Genomic DNA, 26665 nt, shown 5'->3' on the forward strand with positions numbered 1-26665 from the left:
TTTAATACCCAAATAGATTTTTAGGATTTTGCAGGTTTTCCAAACCCTAATTGCAAAATAAAACAAGAAAACTAAAACTTTTAACTGAAATATAGGGATGTTTCACTCATATATATATATATATAGCAAAGAAACAATATTTACCTGAGGATTTTTAAGAAAATTAGAGCATAGAGTGGTCAAAATTGTAATTGTTTCCTAAGAATTAAGAAAGAGTATTGAGATTTTGTTCCTACCTGTAGGTCTGGAAAACAATGGTTTAGCTCCTGGACTCTGGTAAGATCCTCCTATACCACTCATCCTATGCTGGAGATCCTGGTAGTTGTGTTCCAGATGCTGACAGAGAGACAGAGGAACAATGACAAATGAGATGGGAGAGGATTCATCAATACACACTAATGAACCCAAGGAAATGTTTGGGGATTAATTAGCATACCAGCCAACCTTGAGCAAAATGATTACTGGTAGTTGTCTTTACAGTACAATGTGGTTTGCATGCTTTATAAATGTACAGACAGTTATTAAAGCTACAATTCACATTCAAATTTTCAGTGTCTCATTGAAGGGTAGTCTGATAAATGAATAGCTTGTCTGATATTGATTAATTAGCATAAAAGCAGTTAGCGGCTTCTGTAGAATAGTTGAATCTTCATATTTTTGTTTCATAATATTACCAAGGACAAATACACAGCAAAGAATATATATATATTTTTTTAATTATTATGATGTCATCATCAAGTGATCTATGATCAAAATACTCCCATTCATGCAAGGTTCTTGAAGTACTAATTGATATCTCTGCACTCCCTTCCCCCTACCACTTCCCATCATCATCATCATCATCATCATCATCACTGTCACCACCACCACCACCATCATCCTCCTCCACATCATCATCATAAAAGAATACATTCTATGTTTTTCTGTTACCTCTGACTTGGGTCATGTAAGCATATTGAAAGGACAATGATCTGATTACATTTGGGGGCCATGAAATTAAAGATCACTGAGGTCATTATACAATTGTCCTTGTCATTATCATCGTCATTGTCATCTTCGTCATCATCCCAACAATCATTATCATCATCATCACCAGCAGCATCATCATCATATCATCATCAACAACATTACCAACCTCACTTTCATTACTGTTATAGTTATTCTCACCATCATGCCACCGCCATCAACATCATCATCATTTACAATCACCATCATCATCATCAACAACAACATTACCAACATCACTTTCAATACTGTTATAGTTATTCCCACCATCATGCCACCGCCATCAACATCATCATCATCATCATCATCATCATCATCGTCATCATCATCAAAGAATACATTCTTATGTCTTTCTATTTTCTCTAACTTTAAATAACCATCTGAAGGATCAATTAAAACTTGAGCCATGTAAGCATATTGAGAGGACAATGATCTGATAACATGTGGGGGTCATGGGATTAAAGATCACTGAGGTCCAGGGTTGGCGGATTTAAATCACATTGATTTAAATCGTGATTTAAATCGCGATTTCAATCACCATGATTTTTTTTAAAAATCATTGATTTAAATCACTTCCATTGAAAAATGTAAAAATCATGGACAAAGTATTTGTTCAATGCAGTTTTAATTTTTCAAGTCAACTGAAAAACTTTGAATTAACTTTATATCAACAAAAGATCAACAAAGTCTTCATATCTACTTAAAACAAATTAAAATCAAATCAATAAAATCAGGTAATTCCTTAAAAACTACAGATGTATGTTGTCAATAGGTACTCATTTTTTGTAAATTATGTCGAGTTTTTCTTCTGAAATTTTACATTCTTTGTCAGTTATTATTAGTCAATTTCTTTCTCAACAAAGTTTTCACATAATCCAAAGACTTTTCAGAGAGCAGTTTGTAAAAAAAAAATGTAATTTATAAAAGTCAATGAGAAAAGGTTTGTTGGCAGTTTTCCAGTTTTGATCCCTCGCCTACAGATGACTAGTCATGTAAAATAAAAAATGATACCTGCATGTAATCAACATATTTAACATGCCTCTTATTTCGTATTGTTACATTTATCATACATTTGATGTTTTAAATAACATAATTATAAAAATCACATTAACGTAATGTAGTACAGTCATAATTTGACTGTTGAGAAAAGCTTTCTCTTGTAAACCTTTTAAGTCACTGCAGCCCATTTTATGTTCAATTTCTGGAAATGAATCCAAATTTGATCACTTTTCCTGCCCGACATGGTACCTTCTTTGCCACCAAGCTTTTGTGTGCACATGTGAGACAATTTCCGCTGAGGAGTGCCTGGGGATTTTTCCTCTTGGATTTTTTAAATATTTGAATGAAAAATCCCAGAGGGGAATTTTCTCTACTCACTGGGAATTCCCTTTGGAATATTCCTTCATAGGCCTCTGTATGATAGAATTAAGTTCAGATACATGATTCCTCAAATTTATTTTTAATTGTCCATTTTAACTGGATTTTAATTACAAAATATGTGGTTAAGAACAATATTAGGGGTGAAATGTATAACATCAATATTGATGTCATTGTAAGAGTAAGGGGGGGGGGGATAATTACCCTTTTTTTTCGAAGGAACTTTTAAAAAATAAAAAAAATTAAAAAAAATCTGATTTAAATAAAAAAAAATCCGATTTTTTTTTATTTTTTAAAAAAAATAAAAAAATCGCCAACCCTGCTGAGGTCATTATACATTCGTCCTTGTCATTATCATTGTCATTGTCATCTTTGTCATCATCCCCACAACCATTTTCATCATCATTACCAGCATCATAATCATCATCATCAACAACATCATTACCAACATCACTTTCATTACTGTTATAGTTATTCTCACCATCATGCCACCGCCAATAACATCATCATTATACTCACCATCATCATCATCATCATCATTGTCATCATCGTCATCATCATCATCATTATCATCATCATCATCAACAACATCATCTTTACCAACATCACTTTATTTACTGTTATAGTTATTCTCACCATCATCATCATCATCATCACTGTCACCATCACCATCACGATTATCACTGCCATCATCATCATAATTAATGTCGTCGCATCACCATCATCATCACCATCATTGCAATCATCATTATCATCATCACCATCACCATCATTGTCATAACCATTGTCATCATCATCACCATCGTCATTATCACTATCACCATCATCATCACTATAAAGTACTCACCTCTGCTTCTCTCTCCAACTGTCTAAACCTTGCCTTGGTCTGCTCAATAAAAGCAATAGAGTCTCCACCCTGTGACTCGCTATCTTCCCCGCTGTTTGAATCGTCCAGTGGCAGTTGGTATCTGTTTGATTCAGCCAACAGAAGCTCAGGACCTAGTGTGTTACGATGAAGGGAGGTATCCATGTAGATGTCCTCGCCTAGAATCGTGTTGTGATTGGTGTTGTCTACAGCAAGCCCACGACTTCTGAATGAGCAAAAAGCACAATGAAAACATTTGTTATTGCTGGAAACCTGCAGTAAATTTCAAGCAAATTTGAGGTCCCAAATCAATCACACAATCATATATTTTATGATCATTTCAAAATTCCCGATTGATTGCTGGTTGCTTCTTGACACATTTAAAGTCTTGATATGCTATACTTCAAATTGGGGCTGTTATCGATAGCATCTTTATCGATAGTTTTGTCGATAATCGCTTGTTTTTTGCCACTAACGAGATCGATAATGTTTCTCTCATTGTCGATATTACCCACTATTATGTATTGACACAGTGATTTTCCACGATTTCATAGAATTCAAGGAAACAGCCTTTTGAAAGTGGCTATCCAAACGGAAAATCATGTAAAACATATAAAACAGAAATTACTCCAAAATCTCAATATAAAAATACAAATACTTATTAGTCACAAAACACGATCTCACCCCGCTTCGCTATAATCATGACAATGCAAACATCGTGACTGCACTCCACTCCATTTCGATCGAAACGAAAACATCACAAGCGCAAAGCTCAATTTTAGCAAAGTACCAACTAATGTACGCGTAGAAGGCAGCACACGGCCATGTGTTGCTGCCATCTACGTTCAAAGATGATATGATATCAAATGGCGGATAGGCGAAAGACGTTGACTGCTCAAAATGTCCAAAAAGCCCCAAAATTATCAATAAAACTTCATCAAACCGTAAAATAATACTAATAACGTGAAAGGTGAGGATGTATTTATGATATATATGTTTCTTAAAAGATGTTATGTACCGTAATCATTTACATCCGAAGAACGCGGATTTTAAAACATTCTTGGTACAGTGGCAGATAAAAAATGAGTATTGATTATGTTCTTATGTCGATAGTTATCGATATCGGTAGGATATTTTTAGCGCAATATTGACAGAGAATTTTCCTTAATATATTAATCAATTGCAAATTGGCAATCAATTTTGATGATATTTTTGGCAATACTACTCAGGCCTTTGTGAAACATCTACCACCCCCTCCTAAGCCCACACAAATATTTAAATGCTTCAATGGAGGCCCATCCGTACCTGTCTGCATGGAAAATATTGTTGTTAAGAGCCGTCTGAGTCTGACGAAGTGCCAATTTGAGATCAGCTAGCTGCCGCATGAGAGAAGACATCTCATTGGTCTGTTCTGATAGCCTATGACGTAGGTCCTTGTTTGCGTCCATCTGAAAAAAGCATGTTCTATCATTAAATAATAGTAATTCATGACATTCATAAGTAGATCATAACAATATATGAAGTGATTTAAAGAGAAATTCCAGTAGTTGCAGTAAACACTGATTTCATGAGAAAGTCTGTAAAACAAGGCTTAATTGTCAGTATATCATCGAGGATCTAGATCTGGTACAGTTACATTAACTGAACTTTGTGAAATCTTGAAATCTACGCTGAAAAATGTTCACACCGAAGAACTCCAACACAGATAAGCGCACGTGGGACAATGTATAATTATTGCTTAGGGCGTCGGGCCCGACGCCCTACCCGAATCCTGTGCTTATTTGCTGATTTCTCAGCAATTACACAATTTCTTCCAGAATCCTTTGGCACATGCGTTTTATTTATACAAACAGACACTTTGGTGGTCATTTCATTGGATTCTGTACGAACTCATTTTGATATCATTACCAAAACCAGCATTTACCTTTAAGGTAATTGTAATAAAGCTTCAGATTTATATGTTATTTTATTAAGAAAGGTTACAATGAATTAGTTGTAATGCCAAAGTGGATGTAGCAATATTACACACAATCGTTTAAACATCCCGACTAATTTCCAAAAACAATAATAAGGCCAATGGAATAATATTCTAATCCTTAAATCCGGCTAGATCCGCAACTGATTATCTAGAGATGCCATATGAAAGACGTTACAACTACTTGGACTATATATTTCTTTCCTCAAAGAAAATTTTGAATTTTCCTCTAAAAATCATCAGTATATTAAGACAAGGCATTAGCCATATTGTGTCTTACCAACTTTAAAAACTGACCTGAAATGATCTTTGGTCTCAGTCTGTGACCACTAACAGCAACATAGCATGAAGGTTCTGCCATTGCATCAACTGACTACAGACAGACCATTTCTAATACTATACCATTGGTCCATTTGGAACCAGTTTCCCTAGGGGTTGCTGTGGCATAAAACATGCTACTTACCTCTTCTTGTAATCTTGCATTCCACTGTGCCTCCATGTGTTGTATCGTTGCCTTTTCATGACTGAGCTGTTCTCTCGTCTGCTGCAGTTCATTCCTCAAGGCCTGTAGTTCTGGGCTCGGTCTAGACATCCTCTCACTCAGCTGCTTGATCAATTCTTCATGCCCTAGAAAAAAAAGAAAAATGTAGAGGTGTCATGGTGAATCATGAATTTTTTTCAGGAACTTACATATGCTCATAAAAGAAAAAATGGTGGACAATAAAGGTGAAATAAGATGTCCAGAAACTAAACTTTATTACCAAAGGCGCTTTACCATCATATAATCACATCCATTTGAATCAGAATAATGTGAGTCAGAACATTGTGAAGATTTGAATTCTATGATTTGTATTTTGTGATAAAACCATTGAATGCCAATGTAACTCATGATATATCTTTAATCAGGATTGCTTCAGGACTCAAAAAGCAATATCGGGTATAAAAGATAGAGAAAGCATCAAGTAAACCTTGGATTACCAGGGCTATCATCAAATCTAGAAAGGATCTAGCCCTATTTGAAAATGAAAATGATCTCCATTAAAAAAAAGGTTACCCGTTTATAGGCCTAAATAAGATGTAGTCACATCTTCCAAGTTCCAACTCTTCATTAAGAATCATTTTGGTGAAAAACTAAAATGAAATCATCATGATTTGAAGAACACTAACAAACTTTTCAATAACCTGCTTTAGGTATGTAAGTGTCATTGCATTGACAGTAGGTGCGCTCTACCCATATAATATATTTACTACTGCTACTATTCTTTGTTCACTTTTAAAGGTTAAGTCCACCTCAGAAAACATTGATTTAAATCAATAGAGGAAAATCAGACAAGAATAATGCTAAAAATTTCATCGAAATCAGATGTAAAATAAGAAAGTTTATGACATTTTAAAGTTTCGCTTATTATTCACAAAATAGTTATATTCACTATTTAGTCACATGCACTCTATGTCCCTCACTCACTATTTCTTTTGTTTTTTATTGATTGAATTATAAAATATTTCAAATTTTACAGATTTCACAATAAGGACCAACTTGACTAAACCATTAAACAATGGTAATTCCACATGTTCAGGGAGAAATAAAACTTTGTGATGATGATAAAATTAGAATATTTTGTATTTCATATAATAAAATATTAAAGAAATAGTGAGTGAGTGAGTGATGTCATCAGTTCCCTCATTTGCATACCGATCTGGATATGCTTATGGGTCAATCCATGTCAAATCAACCAATGCTTGTCACCCGACCCCCTTCGATTTTCTTTAAACTCGCACCAAATGTTCCCCCAAGTGTCTGACAGAAAAATCTGAAATATTTTGCCCCAAGGTCAAATGGTTGCTAAGATACGGCCTCCCTTAGCAACCAATGCGTGGACAAACAACCAAGTTTTAAAAAAATTGCTATTTTTGATTGACTGCTGCAACCAAGTTTGATGAGGTAGAGTGCTAATTTTCTGGAAATTGGAAGAACTTTTTAGTCTTAACATGCACAGTATATTACGGCACAGATCTGACCAGCCGTTATTGCGCACGAGGTCGCCGAAAAATGGTGTTAAGCTTCCAAGTCAGTGATTTCGGGTGCAATTTTGGAAGCTCATAATTTTCAAATTCAATTAGCTTAGAGCCCAATATTATGCATATTTGAAGACTATCACTTGCTCAACAGACCTACAAAAAATTGGCCCAAACGTGCGCGTCGTTTTCTTGTAGGGCGCCCTCAAAGTTGGATTTTTTCTAAAAGTTGCCAAGTTCAAGGTCACGGATCACCCCTCGTCCCATAGAGGAGCAGCACCAATTTCTGTTTTCTGATAGACAATTACCTATATTTTCATGGGATACTTACAATTTTTTGTGACCGAAATGTTAAATAGCTGGTTTACGCATTCGAAAATGGTCGTAAACACCCCCAAACCAATGTAAAATGATACATACAGTTTATCAGCACATTTCAAATTGCAATAAATCAGAAATGAAAAGCCAACAAATACTGGTATTGTCTGTAATGGTCTGTAATCTGTAACGGGTGTTGTGAATATGCTAATTTTAAGCATTTTCAGCTACTTTTAGATCAATTTCAAGGTCAAAAGATAAAGATGTGACTTTACGTATTATTTGGACATTAAAATACAACCTGGAAGAAACCTGATTTGTAATTATCAGCTTAAAATCATCATTTGTCTTAAAATGACACATAAGTGAAAGTCGGTGTAAACAACCTTAACGATAGGATATTGGTGGATTAAAGATTTTGGGTGAATTTCAGCCATCTCTTCAAGGTCATTGTGTTGTACAAAAAATGAATTAATAATAGATCATCCAAGTACTCATTATGGACTATCAATAGTGCAAATATCAACATGATCAGGCTTTTAGTCTGTGAGAAAATCAATTCTGAAATGTGTTGTAAAGCTCACGGGTGTTGTGAATATGCTAATTTAAGGCATTTTCAGCTATTTTTAGATCAATGTCAAGGTCAAAAGGTAGAGATTTTGCTTTGTTTGTTATTTGGATATTGAAATAGAACCTAAAAGGAACAAGATTGGCAATTATCAGCTTAAAATAATCATTTGTGTTGAAATGACACACAAGTGAAAGTGCGTGTAAATACAGTTTAGCGCCCTATAATCACGGAAAATCGACCTGATTTATTGTTTTTGATGATTTTCAGCTGTATTTTTAAAGGTCTTTGCCAAATAGTCAAACTATTTGTGATGCATATCCTTTTAGTACTAATTACAGACTACCATTACAGACAATACCAGTATTTGTTGGCTTTTCATTTCTGATTTATTGCAATTTGAAATGTGCTGATAAACTGTATGTATCAGTTTTACATTGGTTTGGGGGTGTTTACGACCATTTTCGAATGCGTAAACCAGCTATTTAACATTTCGGTCACAAAAAATTTTAAGTATCCCATGAAAATATAGGTAATTGTCTATCAGTATACAGAAATTGGTGTTGCTCCTCGATGGGACGAGGGGTGATCCGTGACCTTGAACTTGGCAACTTTTAGAAATAATCCAACTTTGAGGGCGCCCTACAAGAAAACGACGCGCACGTTTGGGCCAATTTTTTGTAGGTCTGTTGAGCAAGTGATAGTCTTCAAGTATGCATAATATTGGGCTCTAAGCTAATTGAATTTGGAAGTTATGAGCTTCCAAAAGTGCACCCAAACTCACTGACTTGGACGCTTAACACCATTTTCGGCGGCCTCGTGCGCAATAACGGCTGGTCAGATCTGTGCCGTAATATACTGTGCATGTTGGGACAAAAAAGTTCTTCCAATTTCCAGAAAATAAGCACTCTACCTTATCAAACTTGTTTGCAGCAGTCAATCAAAAATAGCAAATTTTTTTAAAACTTGGTTGTTTGTCCACGCATTGGTTGCTAAGGGAGGCCGTATCTTAGTAACCATTTGACCTTGGGGCAAAATATTTCAGATTTTTCCGTCAGACACTTGGGGGAATATTTGGTGCAAGTTTAAAGAAAATCGAAGAGGGTTGGGTGACAAATTGTCTGAAAATTGGTTGATTTGACGTGGATTGACCCTTATAGCTGTTTTGTGAAAATAAGCGAAACTTAAAACTGTCATAACTTTCTTACAATATTATACATCCGATTTTGATGAAATTGTCAGTGTTTTACTTCGATTTTTCTTTCTTTATTAGAATCAACTTTTTGCTGGAGTGGACTTGTCCTTTAAGCAAAAAAAAAAAAAAAAAAATCATGCTTGGTAATCTCATTTCCATTGTTCCACTTGCTGAATTTAAGTTTTGAAATTATTTCCAATCATAGAAAAGTTTGATATACTTAAGGAAATTAAGTTCTAATAAACTGTTAATTTAGAAAGTCATAAGTGACACTTAATTTCTTATCTATTTCTTTAATGCGCTGGTATCTGTAAAAAAAATATAAGAATCACCTGTGACCACCAGTAAAAAACAACAAAACACAAACTGTCATCATTCAGGCCTATATAACATCACTTTTTGTCAAAATCACAATTTTTTTTAACAATTTTTTTTTTTATATTGAGATACGTAAAATTGCAAAATAGGTTTTAAAAGTGTCCTTGACTATAACTAACCTCAAATCATGACAACATATGAATACTGTAAAGGAAACTCAATATGCATGTACATGTATGTATCCACTTGTTGAGCATCAAGATTAGACTTCTTCAAAATGCAAGGTAGTGTCAACACAAAGACGTCAGTAGGCTGCGTAACAATATATTAAGTTTCTATGGCAACACAAGGCTTTTCCACTGAGAAAAACGACCTCAAAATTTTCAAAGCAAAACAGCAAGTCTGTTATCTTTGTGGGAACAGTATATGGCCTAATGTATTTTAAGATATTACTATTGGAATCAGATAGAATTTAATAGTGTTATCTCACATTTAAGTATTCAAATTGTTTTTCTTTACAATGTATATTTCTTTATCTTTCTCATTTTCCCGAATTTAGCAATCACTGTAAATATATCATATAGCATTTTCACATCTGTAAAGCTATACATGTATTGATAATCTGATTACTTAATAAACTACTATACATCATATTTATTTATTAGTTAGATTAATGATCTTTTATTGTTATTATTCATCCTTCATTTACTTTTAAAACTTCATTTAACTATTTTTCATGATCTGGGTTGGGACTTGGGACTATAAACCTTTGGTTTTTATAACATTTTTTAAACATTAATCATTATAAAACAACAAAGAAAATATATTGTATGGTTGATAACATGAAAATATTGATGACAATTTGTAGTACAGATTTACAAAGTCTTAAAATTTCTATTTAAGTTTGTCATTTCACATCTACTTTAGATTAATGATAAATATACATCTCACTGTTAATAATAATAATAATAGTAAAAATAATAATAGGCATTTATATAGCGTCATCTACCTAGAAATATTCTATTCTGAGAAGCGTTGTTATTATTATTACCCGGGCTTTAGCTTGAGCTGCCTTTCAGCGCTCATGCATTCAAGGAATTAATTCTGCCGGGTACCCATTCATCTCACCTAGGTTGAGTGAAGGAAGGAAATTACACCATGGCTGGGATCCGAACCCACGACCCTCTGTTTCAAAGTCAGAAGACTAATCCACTGGGCCACAATGCTCCACTAAGCTACTTGACTGTTAAGCTACTTGACAAAATGTTGTTGGACAGAATGACAATTATACTAAAGAGTCGTGAAAGTAGACCATGTGGTGAGTGGACGAGTTGGCAGTAGACGAATTGGCAATCTAACTCTCTTACTTGGTCACTCATTGTATCCCAGTCTCTTTCAGTCTGCTCTTCTCCTCCCCTCTCTTTTTCCATCTCCCCCTTACCTCCCCTTTTGTCTCTTCAAGATCATATAAATACCACTATTGATCTATTGACACTGGGCTCTAAGCTGTGAGCCCTTGTACAAGCAACGCTGATCTGACATTTGACTTTCATAGATGCATCTATTTCAATCAACTCTTGAAGTCACTGAATAAAAGCATCACTTGTGGAAACAAACACACGAGTATTGGAAGTGAATCCAGCAAAATCTATACCCAGTGGTTTAAATGTAATTATCTTTGCAAAATGGTTCTTGTTGAAACTCAGCAATTAAGTACTCAAAGCATGGCCATCTGTCAAAAGACATTTTTTTCCAGCTACAGTGTACATGTATAATGAATAAACAAGTGTATGTGCATTATATTGGTGATTTTTGAGAGTACATGTACATCATTTTTACAGAGTTTCCAATATTTCATGATTACATACTTCAAATATGTAAGAACTTGCTAGATCTGGGGTCTGTAACATTAAGGTTTGTGATTATCAAGAGCGATGGCCAATCAAAAGGATTGTTGCATGCACATTTTGTTGAAAATTATACTAATGAACCAATCAGTGCTGTTCCTTCATATTTTCTATCCAGTGGAAACCTTTGCATGGCCGTATGCAGATTTTTTTTTAGTAGGGGGCCAAGATGTGTAAAATCTTTTTGAAGAAACTCAAAAGCAAGGGAGCGAAATAACTGAGCTTGTCAGTGAGGCACTTTTGCATTTTCTTAAGTGAAAATGAAGGATCTGTGCACACTCTTGTTGAATTTTGGGACTTTTTTATTTTCAGTTTGGTGTGAAAGTATTTACTACCGATACTTACCCAGGGATATTGTGATTTCTCAAGTTCAGCCAAAATAACATTACTACGCTGACATTTCTTGATCATTGACAGTTATCAATAGTGAATCGTTAAAGAGATGTTATGAAGGATTATTCTATATCAGAGAGCTAAAGCAGATTTAATTTTTTTTTACAGAAATATATGACACATGTATGTCATGTTGATAAAATTTAACTTACGGTATGCAGTCGAGAATGTAGGCAGCTTTAAGATGGATGTTTCTTTCTCATATGTGTGTGGTGTGAGATGATTCATTAAATGTTATTTCCTATTGTTCAGTTGCCAAGAAGGTAACTAATTCACATGAATCACTACGAATTAAGTTTTGAATAATTCATCAAGCATAGTATTTCTGCATTTTAAATGAAATTACGGTACCAACACATCTCAGTTAAATTGAACTTATTGCTCTCATCTATTTTTTGTATGTATTCAAAGACAAAATAAGGTTTTACTTTCCCTGCACCAAAAACGGGTTGGGTTTATTATCAAATTGAAAAGTATTGTCAACTGTGTTGACATCTCAATGCTTGATGGATGATCAACTTTATCTTCAGGTAATACATGTACATGCACTAACATAAATTAGCTTCTTGCAAAACTTTAGGTAATTCATCAGGTAAGATGATTAATATTTTTATAAGTACTTTCAATAATATTTAGTGCAAGACAGAAACCATTCAACATCTTTAAATAATCTCCTTTATTTTGTCTGAATTATCCTTCCTGTTCAAAAAGAAGAAGAGAAGTCAATGTCAATTGCTCTGTGTTCACATCAACTAATCAGCATATCAATCCAAGTATCGACTAGAACCAAATGATCCTAATCCTCATCCTAAAATTACAAATATCATTGTCAACAGAAAAAATAGTGCTGAGGGTGTTTCATAAAACTGTTTTGTAATTTTTGCTTGACTTTCCAGACTAGTGACCTTTTCTTATGCTAAATGATTTTTTTTTCTCTTGCTGTTGTTAACAAATTTTGACTGGATTAAAGATATTCCTTATTAAATTTTGACAAGTAATAAACTTTGCATTCAAATGCTTAACACAAATTTCAATCTGACCCCCCCCCCCCCACACACACACATTTCAACCTTGGTTGATGGTAATAAAACAATTTAGCTGAAAATCTGATTTAGCATCCAAGAACAAATTTACAAGACACATGCACCCTGAGCAATTGTTGCCAGAGTACGTCAAACAACTGGTTCTTTAATAGAATAAATCATACCTGACCGAGTAGGAATTTTAGTGTCTGTTATTTGATAAGGTCAAAGTGAACAAGTTATGCAAGCTAAAATCGTTGGAGTTTTGTTACCATGGTTACTAAATTCATAACAAATTACCCTTCCATCTTCATCATTGTGTCATATGAAAGAGGAGCTTGAGAAATCTAATAAATTGTGTTTGGATATATACATGCCGTACTCAATTATAACAACCTCTGTACACTGTACAGATGTATTTATTGCTTCTACAACCAGCAAATGCATAATTAAAGGACAAGTCCACCCCAACAAAAAGTTGATTTGAATAGAAAGAGAACAATCCAACAAGCATAACACTGAAAATTTCATCAAACTGAATGTAAAATAAGAAAGTTATGACATTTTAAAGTTTCGCTTAATTTCACAAAACAGTTATATGCACATCCTGGTTGGTATGCAAGTGAGGAGACTGATGACGCCATCCACTATTTCTTTTGCATTTTATTATATGAAATATTCTACTTTTTTCGTCATTGCCAAGTGCATTACATGTAACTATTACTTCCTCTCGAAACATGTGAAATTAGCATTTTTTTAGTCAAGTTGGTTCTTACTGTCAAATCTGTAAAAAATGAAATATTGTATAATCCAAACAATAAAAAACAAACGAAATAGTGAGGGACATCATTGACTGTCTAATTTGCATGTTACTGAGTAGTGCTTATCACTGTTTTGTGAAAAATAAGCGAAAATTTAAAATGTAATAGCTTTCTTATTTTATATCCGAATCCGATTTTTGATGAAATTTTCAGTGTTATGCTAGTTGATTTTCCTCTATTCAAATCAACAGTTTTCTGGGGTGAACTTGACCTTTAAAATTGGTCCAATGGTCAAACTATTCATTTGGACATGGCATGGCTATCTGACCTAGGTATTGTAAAAGTTGAAGTGATGTGCAGTGTGTCTACTCTTTGAAATGTCTAATAAGACAGTTTGGAATCCAAACTGAGCATCGTCTAGTACATTGTAAAGGTATTTATTTGTTTGTGTTTTTTAAACTAATTTTGATATCTTCCAAATTTACAGAAATGAATATAGTTGTGCTGCTGATAATTATGTAACAGGATGATGGTTATACTAGCATAACCAAGGGGGCACAAAATTAGCGTTCATGATGAAGAACTTTAACCACTTTAATAATCATTATTTATACACTATTTACTAATCATTTGCTTCTATGGGGTTCATTAAAAAAAAATCCAAGTGAGGCTAAATTATGAAATAGGTCCTTATCAGAATTTAGCAACTTGAACTACTTTGGAATCACAGATTTTCTTAGTTAAAAACAGTTTTTTCCAAGAGAATATTGTGCAGCACTTCCTCATGTATGTCACAATATCAGATCGTATCGCAGTAATTATGTAAAACTAAAACTCACTGTCTAATGTATATATTTTCCTATAATTCTGTGTACAAATATGACAATGTCAAATGACATTGAAGTTGTTGAATTCTTCAACAATCATTTGTCTGTCCATTAATACCACAACAATGTCAAATCTGATTTGGCTAAAAGCCCCTAATTCATTTAACCATGAAATAGGGTCCTTCAAATAGGCCATTAGTAACCCAGCATGTTCCAATGTAAAATGCTTTAACGTTCAGGTTAACAGTACTTTCAGCAGATTAGACATTAGCAATGAAAAATGCATCTACATATATGCACAAAAGGGATGGAAGTGATGTATTTTGTGTGATCCATGCTGATAAATTACCATGGTAACCACATCCACTGGAGTAGCTCCTTGACATTTGGACAGTGCATTCTAATTATGGATATTTACCAATAGATTGGGATTGAGGGTGGTGGTGTTGGTGGTGATGATGATGATGGTGATGATGATGATAATGATGATGATGACGATGGAGAAGAATAAAGTAAAAACTACATAAAATAGGATTCATACCTTTCTGTCATTACACACTCTATAAAAGTCTTAATGCTCTATAATTCACATTTACTTTGATGAAAATCAATGGATTCATCATTTGTTTGCATTGCATATCGTGACAAGCTACGTCTGACTGAAAATTATCTTTCTATCAGTGCTTTATTTACATTTTTCCACTAGTATAAACTACCATGACAACAATACTCAATTTAGCTAATCACCATCATCAACATCATCACCATCACCACCACCACCATCACCATTATCATAATCATTATCATCATAATCAACATCATTATCATCACCATCATCAACATAATCATTATCACCATAATCAAAATCAATATCATTATCATCACCTTCACCATCATTATCATCATTATCATCACCATCACCATCATATAACCATCATCGTCATCGTCGTCATCATCATCAACATCATCATATAACCATCATCATCACCACCATCACCATAATCATCATAATCAACATCATTATCATCAACATCATCATCATTATCATCACCACCACCACCATCATCATCTTTATCATACCAATTAAATACTTATTATAGCTCTACCTTCATCAACAATATCATTTTAAAAACCCCATAATTTACCACTGCAAAAAATCAGCAAAACCACTCCACTTACACCAAATTTGCAACAGCACAATCACTTCAATTGTTACCATATTTGTCAATACTTTCAACAAAATGGATTAAGAAACAACAGATATTTATTAACATGAAAATTAAATCATGAAGATGTAGGAAATATAACCAAAGTTAAATATATTTTTTCCATCATAACAGATCATTTTAAAGCAATAACATTGATAGACGAATTAAACAAAGCTTTATACTACAATCCCAATGATAAAGAGACAAAATCACATAAGACTTACTCTTCTGCTCTCCCTTGTACTCGCTTCCAAGCTCTGCGATACGCCTGCAACACCAACAAGAAAAGTAATGAGCAGAAAATTAGAAAATGAGACAGAATGGACACAGCATCAATTATGTACTAACCTATGTCAAGCGAAATGTATGAGTTTGTGGGAGAAGTGTGTGACGTACATACACAAGATTGTAAAACTGTGTGAATAGAAAGCATGCGAAGGTTTAATTTGACTGGAAGACAACAGACCAATTAGCACTGCACAAGGCTTATGAATATTCTGTCTAATTAAAGTATAATGAAAGTATTGATTTTCGATTGAGTCAGTAAATGAAAGAGTTATGTAATATAGTGTACAATGTCAAAACCATTCTCTTAAGATGTTTCCTCTCTCTTCCTGCCTCCCCTTTCACTCTACCTCATTTGTTATGTGCAATATTATCATAACATTTTTCATTGTTTGTATTTCTTGTTCTCTCTTCTGTACACTTTAGAGATAGGCCCTATATCACACTAGTCATTTAGTCATACATGTGTGCATCTAATTAATTTGAAATGAAAGAAGCTTACAAGATCAATACATACACAGGCACTATATTCCATTTAAAACATTTAAACTTTATTGTTTCTCATCTTTATAATCTATGTCACATTTTACCTACATACAATCTCTTTATACCAAATACAAGAATTGGATATTCCAGTTCATATCTGACATTTTACAGTATCCCCTTGCTGCCACCCCCCCACCCCCCCTTGCCATCCTTTCTACCTTTCTCATCTCTCTCTCTCTTATCTACCTTTATATATCTTTGTTTCTCCACTTGATTCTCTTTCTTTCAATCACCATCTCTACCCCTTTCTCTCTTTGCTGTCTTGCTTGCTCCCATCTCTCTTCCTCTCATCTGCATCCCTGTTCCTCCACTTCTTTTTTTCTCTCACTCAATCACTTTCTCTCCCCTTTTCCATGAATTCACACTCCATTCCCGTCAGTTCCTATCATCACTTCCCGCGTTTCAGCACACATGCACCAGAACAATTATTGATGTTTGATTCAATCTGTTCATACCCGTTTCCTATGTCAATTTTAATTTAAAATGTACATATTAGACGTTTGCTTGACTGTGTGCGATAAGAGAGAATGTCTGATTTTGAAGCTCAGCAGTACCTCATTCTTCCCCAATATTTGCATATTCTAACTCACTGAAGGCTTGTTCAGATATGGAGTGACGATTTGTAAACAAGGTCAATTATGGAATGAGAGGTGTAAAAAAAAGTTGCAGAAATAGGGGATATTTTCTCTTTTTGTGTCACAAGGCAGCAATCTTTGGACTAGTCAAATCGTTTCAATTTTTTTTACAATCTGTACAAAGTTGTAACTTGTACTCATTTTATGACATCATAATGAAATTATTACCGTAAGTCCAGAGTTGTTGTTTTAAAGAACTTAAAAAGTGAGGTAAATTGCCTCATCCTATAAATCTAAAACTGTACGAAAATTATATGGAGCTAGAACAATATCTCAAAATGAATTATATTTCATCTCTTATATTTCTGTCATTTTCTTTTTCAGTCCATTTTCATGTTTTTTTAAATTTGTTTTGAGGTTAATACACCCCCTTGTTTTCTTAGTTGTTGTACATGCATGTCTCCTATTTACAATAAAATTGTTACTGAAATGAATACTGATAACAGTTAATAACCATTAAATGTGCTGTTTCCTATAAACATAAATGAGTGCAAGACTAGGAGAAGATATATTTTAAACTTGTACAAAGCAAAAACATATACAGTAAAGCTGTCCTGTGATGGATTAGATCTCAAATGAGAGCAAGAGAACGTGAGCATTCTGAAATAAACCTCTTTCAAGCTTTCTCTTTCTCAATCAATATGAAAATTGTCAAAGAAGACAGGTGTTATATACCCGAAAAACAAACTCTCCTTAAAAGACACTTTCAATTCCAAATTTTTAAGGGTATAATTCAAGAGTTTTATTCCAAAAGAATCCATCCAGAGCATTTTTCTATAAATCAAAGTTTATTATTCACCACTTTCCCTCATCTGCTGCTATTTATTGTGATATCGGTGCTATCATCTTAGATTTCATTAACTAAAATTCTAGCAATTAATATCAATTTTTAAGATTTATCATAATATTAAATTCCATGGATTTAGCTCCCTTTGGAGCACATTTAAACATGTAAAACAAAGGAAATTCAAAATGAAACAGGTACAGTGTGGAATACATTTAATGTTTTCTGATGTTAATCTATTGAGAATTGAAAAAGGAAAAAATATCAAAATTTTTCTAATATTTTCTATTATGAAGAGTTGAATTTTCAACTTTTTATTCCAAAAGGAGCTAAATGAAAAAAAATCATAAAAATAATAAAACTCTATTATTTATATCAAACTTGCACTGATGATGTAGACACATCTGGCACAAAATTAACAAATCCTAAATGACTGCAGTGGATTTAGCTCTGTATGGAATATAACCTAATATTTTTAATTTGATATGGCACATTTCATTCCCTAAGTGTCAAGTACGGTACCTAATTAATCATCAAATAAATCACATATATATTTTTCTTTGCTTGCATTTTTTTAAAAACTGAATTAAATCATTAATTACATATTTACTGAAAGAAGGTTAATCTTCCTTTATTGTTATTAATTATAATAATAATAATACACAGAACATATATTGCGCAAATCACAATTATGAATAACGTCTCTATGCACTTCCAAAGGACTTCAAGGATATTATTACCCCAGCTGTAGCTTGGCAGCCGTAATTTCCAAGATTACAGCGCACCCACATTTCAAGGAATAAATTCCTACCAGGTAGGGGAAGGCGGGGTAAGTTGTGACAGTTTTTGCTTTTTGCATGTTAGAATTGATATGATTAATAATCTTGTCAAAATAAGTACCTTGCTTTGAAATTTCATTCTTCTGAAATATTTTCCACCTATATATAACTTTCTACCCCAACACTGAAAGTCATCGTGACCTTTGAAAAAACCGATGTCAAATGGCTCAACTTGCCCCATATATGGGGTAAGTTTGAGCCACCTTCTGGGGTAAGTTGAGCCACAAAAACTATGTACAAAATGTATGGGGGGAGAACCAGCATGTCAATGTTTTGTTTAAAGTCTTTTCACTTGCTAATTCTCTATAAATACTTAAACATCCTGTAAAAGGAAATGAGCAGTCATGTTAATTTGCTCCTTTCAGCCTGTATTTCAATCGATTTTTATGGTTTGTTTTTTTAAGATACATTACCACAGGAATTACCATGGCTCAACTTGCCCCATGCTGTTTGGCTCAACTTACCCCAGTCCGAACTTAGTGCAATAATTTTGTATCCACACATTTATTATGCATCCATCATATAAAAGACTATGACAAGAATGAAGATCCATACCTGGACTAATAATTTTGTTATCATGTCTTTATTATATTTAAAGACGTGGGTGTTTATGAAGCACTTATCTATTTCACACTCTTTTTTACTTTTTTGGCTGAAATTCACATTTTTCCCTCTAAAAAACTACTTTTTGTTTCAAAGTTGGAAACAATGTGGTGGGGTTAGGGGTTATGCTATGGGTCATCAATACATGACACCACCACAATGTCTGACTCATTCATTATTGGCCTGCAGCTGGTGGCTCAACTTGCCCCTATGCTCAACTTACATGTACCCCGCCTTCCCCTACCCATTGGCTGGGATTCGAACCCATGACACTCTGTTTCAAATCCAGAGACTAATCCACTTGGCCACAACACTCCGTTGTAGAATAAGGCTCAAAATGTACATTTATATACATTCAATTCAGCCATTCTCCATTACTTGAATTGGTGCAAACAAATAACTCTATAATGGCTTTACTATTTAATAAACATTGTTTGATAAAGAGCTAAAATTCAGTGTTTGATCAAGATTACAGACTGCTTGACATCATGTGATATTTGATAGACAGCAATCAATTACTGCAATTGTGATCTGCGCAAATGCTCATTGCTATTATTAAGTTGCATTAAATAGATTAAAATACCAAAGTGCCCTCCTGTTATAAATGAAACAAATTACCTATTCAGACAACACTAACAAATACAAGTACCCAAATGTACATTCTTTTAAAAAATATCTCATAAAATTACACATTAACATGATAACATCAATATTCAACAAGGCATAAGTGATGTTGTGTCTCGCCCACTTGTGAAAGTAACCAGAAATATTGTGATTTGCTAGGGCATGCAACAGAATTGTATCAAAAGTTCATTGTAAAATAACTGGGATGGGATAATATTTGTCAAGAGTCTTGCACATATACTTTAATCTTGATGTCAAAATGACCTTTGACAGTACCATGTGACCTCTGAACATAATAACATAGTACAGCTACAACGCGAGTATGGTGAAAAAGTGACTTACGGTTGCAGAGTTATATCATAACAATGACCTCAAAATGACCTTTGACCTTACCATGAGACCTCTGACTGTGCCATGATATACATCTACAACCAAAGTAAACTTTAACATAGACCTGAAAATGACCTTTGAACTTACCAAGTGACCTCTGACTGCAGCCTAACATGCAGGTCCCCCAAGTCCATCTATCATCCAAGTTTGGTTGAAAAGTGACTTACAGTTGCAGAGTTAGGTGTCATAAGAGAGTCTTGCATGTAAACTTTTACGTTGACCTGAAAATGACCTTTGACCTTACCATGTGACCTCCGACTGCACCTAACATGCAGGTCCCCTAACTACATCTACCATCCAAGTTTGGTTGAAAAGTGACTTACGTTTGTGGAGTTATGTGTCATAAGAGAGTCTTGCACATAAACTTTATCGTTGACCTGAAAATAACCTTTGACCTTACCATATGACCTCTAACTGCAGCACTCCATTCAGGCCTACACTCCATGCAGGTCTCCCAAGTCCATCTACCACCCAAGTTTTCATGAAAAGTGACTTATGGTTGCGGAGTTATATGTCATAAGAGAGTCTTGCACGTAAACTTTAACATTGACCTGAAAATGACCTTTGAACTTACCATGTTACCTCCTACTGCAGCATAACATGCAGATCCCCAAAGTACATCTATACAATCCAAGTTTGGTTGAAAAGTGACTTACGGTTACTGAGTTATTTGTCATAATGTTTGTGACGGACGGACGGATGACATTCGCAAATATTCTATTGCAAGTTTACAGTTGATTGATCACTTTAAACTTTAGCAAATAAGCTTGCACTCCTTGTTTCATGGAGCAGATTAGCAATCAATTGCAGATTTGCAATTAATTACACGGCATGCTTGATTTGGGGAATGAAAAAAGACTTGTAATTGATTGCAAGTTTCTTGCAACGCCCCATTAGTCTTGCCTTCCCCTCTGGTGGGCGAGACAAAAAAGTGCTTATAGAAATCAACACACACACATACAAAGAAAATAGGCAATCACTTTATTTTTCAATACCTAAACACAGGATATGAAATAATCTGGGGAAACATCAATCTATCAAGTTAGACTGTCAACCATTTATTCTAACTATGTATAAATTAATTCATTCATAAGTCCATCCACCTATGCCATCAATTCCTCCATCAATGTATAAACACATCACTTTATCCGACTTTTCCATTATTTCATCCATCAGTTAACCCAACACTCTCCACCTTTTCCACATGTCTAGCCTAGGCAAGCAGTACACAGCAGAGTAATACCTATTAAAGGCATGAAACATCAAAGGTCATGACCCAGTGACCTCTGATCTGACCCAGAGTGTACACCTATTCCATCAATTAATTCATCACACTATCCACTAATCATTATTACCCTCTATACATCAACTCAATCAATCCACCACTCTCTGCACCTATTCCATCAACTCATCCATCATTTTATTGAACCTCTCTATTCTACCATTAACCCTGTCTAGGCCGGGGTATTTTGGGAGTTCATATGGTTGGGGCGTCCAGGCCCCCTTGAGATCTCGGCTTTTGATCGCGCGGAAAATTTGCATGCAGGTTGTCTGGGACATAATTTACGAAATTGTATAGTAATTTATTTCATGCAAATCACTATTATGCTAGTATGCGGTATGCTCTTTGCGGTGTTGGAAATGTACATGAAAAAAAAATTGCGATATAAAATCAATTTCTTATGTAGTATATATAGTTTTTGCAATTTTTTTATGCATTTCTATGTTTTTTGGACCTCTTGATTTTCACTGTTTTTTCAATGAACTTTGTATAGGACTCTTGAGATTATACACGGCATAAAACAAATCCATTTAGACCAGCAAAACTAGAAATAATCATACATTCATGATTTTTGGTTGAAAACACAAATTGCATTGACTTTGCACACGAATCACATTTTTTAGCAATTTTTAGTCTGACATGCACTTACAAAATGTTGTGTAATTTCGAAACTGCGTACCCGGGCGTCGCAGAATTGATCTAAAAAAATGCGCAAAACTTGGAAGTAAAAAGTCAGCAGGTGGCACAGTAAACTAAAAAAATTGTGCAACGAAAATATCGTGCGAATTGTTGAGGGGGGCTTCTGAACCCCCATCCCCCCCTCCCGGCCTGGATAGGGTTAATGCATTGCCTAACTAACAAATTCCCTAGATTCAGGTTTCCGAGCTATCAAGCATCTTTTCCAATAAAATGACCATTCCATGTCCATGACCTATACAGTGCGTATAAAAAAAAAGTTTACACTTTGAAAAAGCCCTGGGAATTAAAAAATATACAACATATGGGTAATTTTTTCCACATATAATCTTGGGTTTGGGTCTCATCTATCTAATGCAAGTAAAAGTTTTGACAGAATGTTACACTTGAGTGAGCACTGTCCATTTTCGTAAAGCTTGCAGAAATCTGTTTGCGCAGAAATGCTCGTTTTCACGCTGTGTAAATGGGAAAGGGCGAAATCAAACTTACCCTGCGAAACATTTCTCATCCATTTCCCTTGCACTTTTAGTCAATTGAAATTAAACGGATACATTCAAGCATTTTGTAATGATTTTGCCACCCAAATTGAAATTTCAACACTAATTAAGCACAACCTTTACCCTTTTTGTACCAGCTGGATCTGAGGACATAACTGAATCTGAACAAAAGTTTATATCAGACCTCTTTAGCATTTTTTCACTAAGTTTTTACTAAGTCTATATCATCTAAAGTGGATTTACATTTCATTTTTTATTTAATACTTGTTTCTCCACACTTTTCCCAAGCTTGACAATGATTAACAAATGAAAATCAAGCCTATACCGTTTCAAGTAAATCACAGCTCAGTGTAAAGCAAATATCGTCACGATGGCCGCGGTGTGTGGGGGAGTGGGGTGGGGCACAATGCACTCTTCAAAGTGTTTTTGGCAAGGAAACAAGTTAAAAAGGTAAAACATATCATCAAATCAATTTTACTAGCTAAATTCAACGTGTTCTTCATGATTAAGGTCTACTTTTATTCGCATAACTATTTCAGAGTTCTGCGCAAATCATTTTTCACTAACTTTTTAAAAGTAAGTGGGGCTCACTCAGGCGAAAATATTTTTCAACAGTTATATCGTCATTTGCTTGAGTGGATCTGTACCAATCTTAAAATGTGGAAGAATCTTCAGGATATTACAAATATATAATTTTACAGGATTTTTACTAAGTGTAAACTTTTTTTTATCAATACAAGTGGAATGCCTCTGGCCGTCTCACCTGCATCACGCGGTTCAATATAGCAGCAGTGCTGACTTTGAATACTACTCTAACTCGCACAAGATGTTCAGTGATCCATGGTTACTCTTATGTCCACTTTTTATGAACTAGACCAATAAACTTACAGAGATATGATGGTTATTCAACAAAAAACCCCAACATGGCCAAAGTTCATTGACCTTACATGACCTTTGACCTTGATCATGTGACCTGAAACTCGAACAGGATGTTCAGTGATACTTGATTACTCTTATGTACAAGTTTCATGAATCAGATCCATAAACTTTCAAAGTTATGATGGTAATTCAACAGATACACCCAATTCGGCCAAAGTTCATTGACCTTTGACCTTGGTCATGTGACCTGAAACGCGCACAGGATGTTCAGTGATACTTGATTACTCTAATGTCCAAGTTTAATGAACTAGACCAATAAACTTTCAAAGTTATGACGGTAATTCAACAGATACCCCCGATTCGGCCAAAGTTCATTGACCCTAAATGACCTTTGACCTTAATCATGAGACCTGAAACTTGCACAAAATTTTCAGTGATGCTTGATTACTATTATGTCCAAGTGTCATGAATCAGATCCACAAACTTAAAGTTATGATGGGAATTCAACAGATATCCCCAATTCGGCCAAAGTTCATTGACCCTAAATGACCTTTGACCTTGGTCATGTGACGTGAAACTCATGCAGGATGTTCAGTGATACTTGATTAACCTTATGTCCAAGTTTCATGAACTAGGTCCATATATTTTCTAAGTTATGATGACATTTCAAAAACTTAACCTCAGGTTAAGATTTCGATGTTGAATCCTCCAACATGGTCTAAGTTCATTGACCCTAAATGACCTTTGACCTTGATCATGTGACATGAAACTCTAATAGGATGTTCAGTAATACTTGATTAACTTTATGGCCAAGTTTTATTAACTAAGTCTATATACTTTCTAAGTTATGACGTCATTTCAAAAACTTAACCTCAGGTTAAGATTTGATGTTGACGCCGCCGCCGTCGGAAAAGCGGCGCCTATAGTCTCACTTTGCTTCGCAGGTGAGACAAAAAACTCCACCACATCATCCTTCCATCTACCAACACTTTATTATTTATTAATTTTCTCATTCAATGTTACACCTCCCTATTATGCATTATATTCTATCTACATTACATGCTGATTAATCCATTCAGTCATCCACCCATCATACAAAAAAGAAACAAAGGATTATGGTAAATTGTTAAACTCACATTTTTGCATGTTCCAGATCTCGTTTGAGAATAGTGTTGTTCTCCTTCAGCGTAGGATAATCAATCATTGTTCTCATTCTCTCATGTAAAGCATCACTTCTATTTGCAGCTGATGCAGCTTCACCCTTTGCTTCCTTCAGAAGATTCTGTCAAGATAGAAGGAAAGGTTCCAAGGAATAAAATGAGAAATTTTCTAACAATCACATCTTTATAGAAAAATTCTTATTCTTAGTATTATACAAGAACATTTTTAATGTTCCATATTCAGTTCCAGTTGAAACAAAAAGAGATCGATCTCTCAGTTTTTATCTCTCTTGCTGTTATCAAATTACAACAAAATGTGCCGAGGAAACAAGGAGAGTAGACAAATATTTCATGCATGTGAAATACAAATTTCTAGCAAACGATTGGGCAGATTAAAAAAAGACAGACTTTTTTTTCAAATGCTGAAATGAAATCTCTAATGTTTTTAAACAGTAAACAAATAATTCATGAACTCACCTCTAATTCTAGAATATGATTTGTCTTTCCAAGTAGTTGCTCTTTAACTGATTTTAGGGTTTCCTTTTCATCAACCATACTTCTCTGTTCAGCTGAAAAAAACAAACAATTGAATTTAAACAGACACATTTACTTTTTGATTTATTTCAAGCAAAATTGTTTTCTATATAGAGTTTATTATACTTTTCCACCGACAGGATAAGTATTATAACATTTTACTTTGGATTGTGGAATAAAAAAATACAATAAAAAGCAATCATATTTTTATATCTAGACAATATGATATTACTTTTGGCCCTTTGTTCCATAACATGTCCAGAAAAAAGAAAATAGCTACACCACATAATTCTACTTTCCCATATAAATTGTATAGTTAAAAGCATCCATAAGAACAAACGAGGAATTTCATATCATAGCTTTATTATATACCAAAATGAATATTTATGTATTAATAATTTTGTTTAAATTCAAAATCAACAAAATATATTGAAGTCTACAAGTATATGATGTATATCCATTTTGGTCTGTTGCCATATGATGCTGTACAAATTATTTGTACATCTAAATTAGTATACATTCAAGAATTTTACCTCTGATTTTGGCTTCTCTCTGTTCAAGCTCATTCAATCTCTTGGCAAGTCTAGCCTCATAATCCAATTCAAACCTGCATACAACCATTGAAATATTATGGAACAATGTATTAATGGATTCAAATGAAAGGGTTCTTCGGGTTATTATTTCACAAAATAACAATTATAACATTCAATATTGAATTAAATTATGGTTTACTTAAAACTGTAATCTCTTTTTTTGCGTAAATTGATTACAATTAACATCACGCAGCATTGCTAGGAGTCCATACTTGAGCTAAGTCATGATTCACTGCATACAGATCAAAGGGTTCTCTTTCATGCAAATTTGTAAGACATATATGTATATTATTAATATCATAATAACATCTATGAAAGACTGGAATACTAAGCTTTCATACAAACCTTCTTGTCTCTTCCTTGAGTTTATTTTCATATGTTGTTTCTATGTTTGACACAGATGCTTCTCTTATTTTCAAGTTTTCCTCCAAGGCTTTCCTCTTGTCTTCTTCCATCTTTGCAGCCCTGCATAAAAATAAGGAAAGTAGTTTTACTCATTTTCTTGAAATACAGAATGAGCTCCTATATACAATGAATAAAGTTAGAGTAAAGAATATGATGAC

The 26665-nt window shown here is 34.1% G+C and overlaps 1 protein-coding gene across 3 annotated transcripts in view; it reads right to left on the reverse strand.

Moving 5' to 3' along the window:
• Positions 1–26665, reverse strand: part of LOC121412610 (oral-facial-digital syndrome 1 protein homolog) — a 46141-nt gene that overhangs the window by 9919 nt on the left and 9557 nt on the right. For all 3 annotated transcript variants that reach the window (XM_041605392.1, XM_041605405.1, XM_041605398.1), the window contains exons 11-19: positions 26448–26567; positions 26043–26116; positions 25453–25544; positions 24952–25097; positions 15980–16023; positions 5686–5849; positions 4553–4695; positions 3230–3473; positions 237–336 (exon numbers count right to left, since the gene is read on the reverse strand). In XM_041605392.1, the coding sequence (XP_041461326.1) occupies positions 237–336; positions 3230–3473; positions 4553–4695; positions 5686–5849; positions 15980–16023; positions 24952–25097; positions 25453–25544; positions 26043–26116; positions 26448–26567 (1127 nt within the window). The remainder of the gene's footprint in view (positions 1–236; positions 337–3229; positions 3474–4552; positions 4696–5685; positions 5850–15979; positions 16024–24951; positions 25098–25452; positions 25545–26042; positions 26117–26447; positions 26568–26665) is intronic.

The sequence above is a fragment of the Lytechinus variegatus genome, chromosome 1, assembly GCF_018143015.1.
Source record: "Lytechinus variegatus isolate NC3 chromosome 1, Lvar_3.0, whole genome shotgun sequence".
Classification (NCBI taxonomy): Eukaryota; Metazoa; Echinodermata; class Echinoidea; order Temnopleuroida; family Toxopneustidae; genus Lytechinus; species Lytechinus variegatus.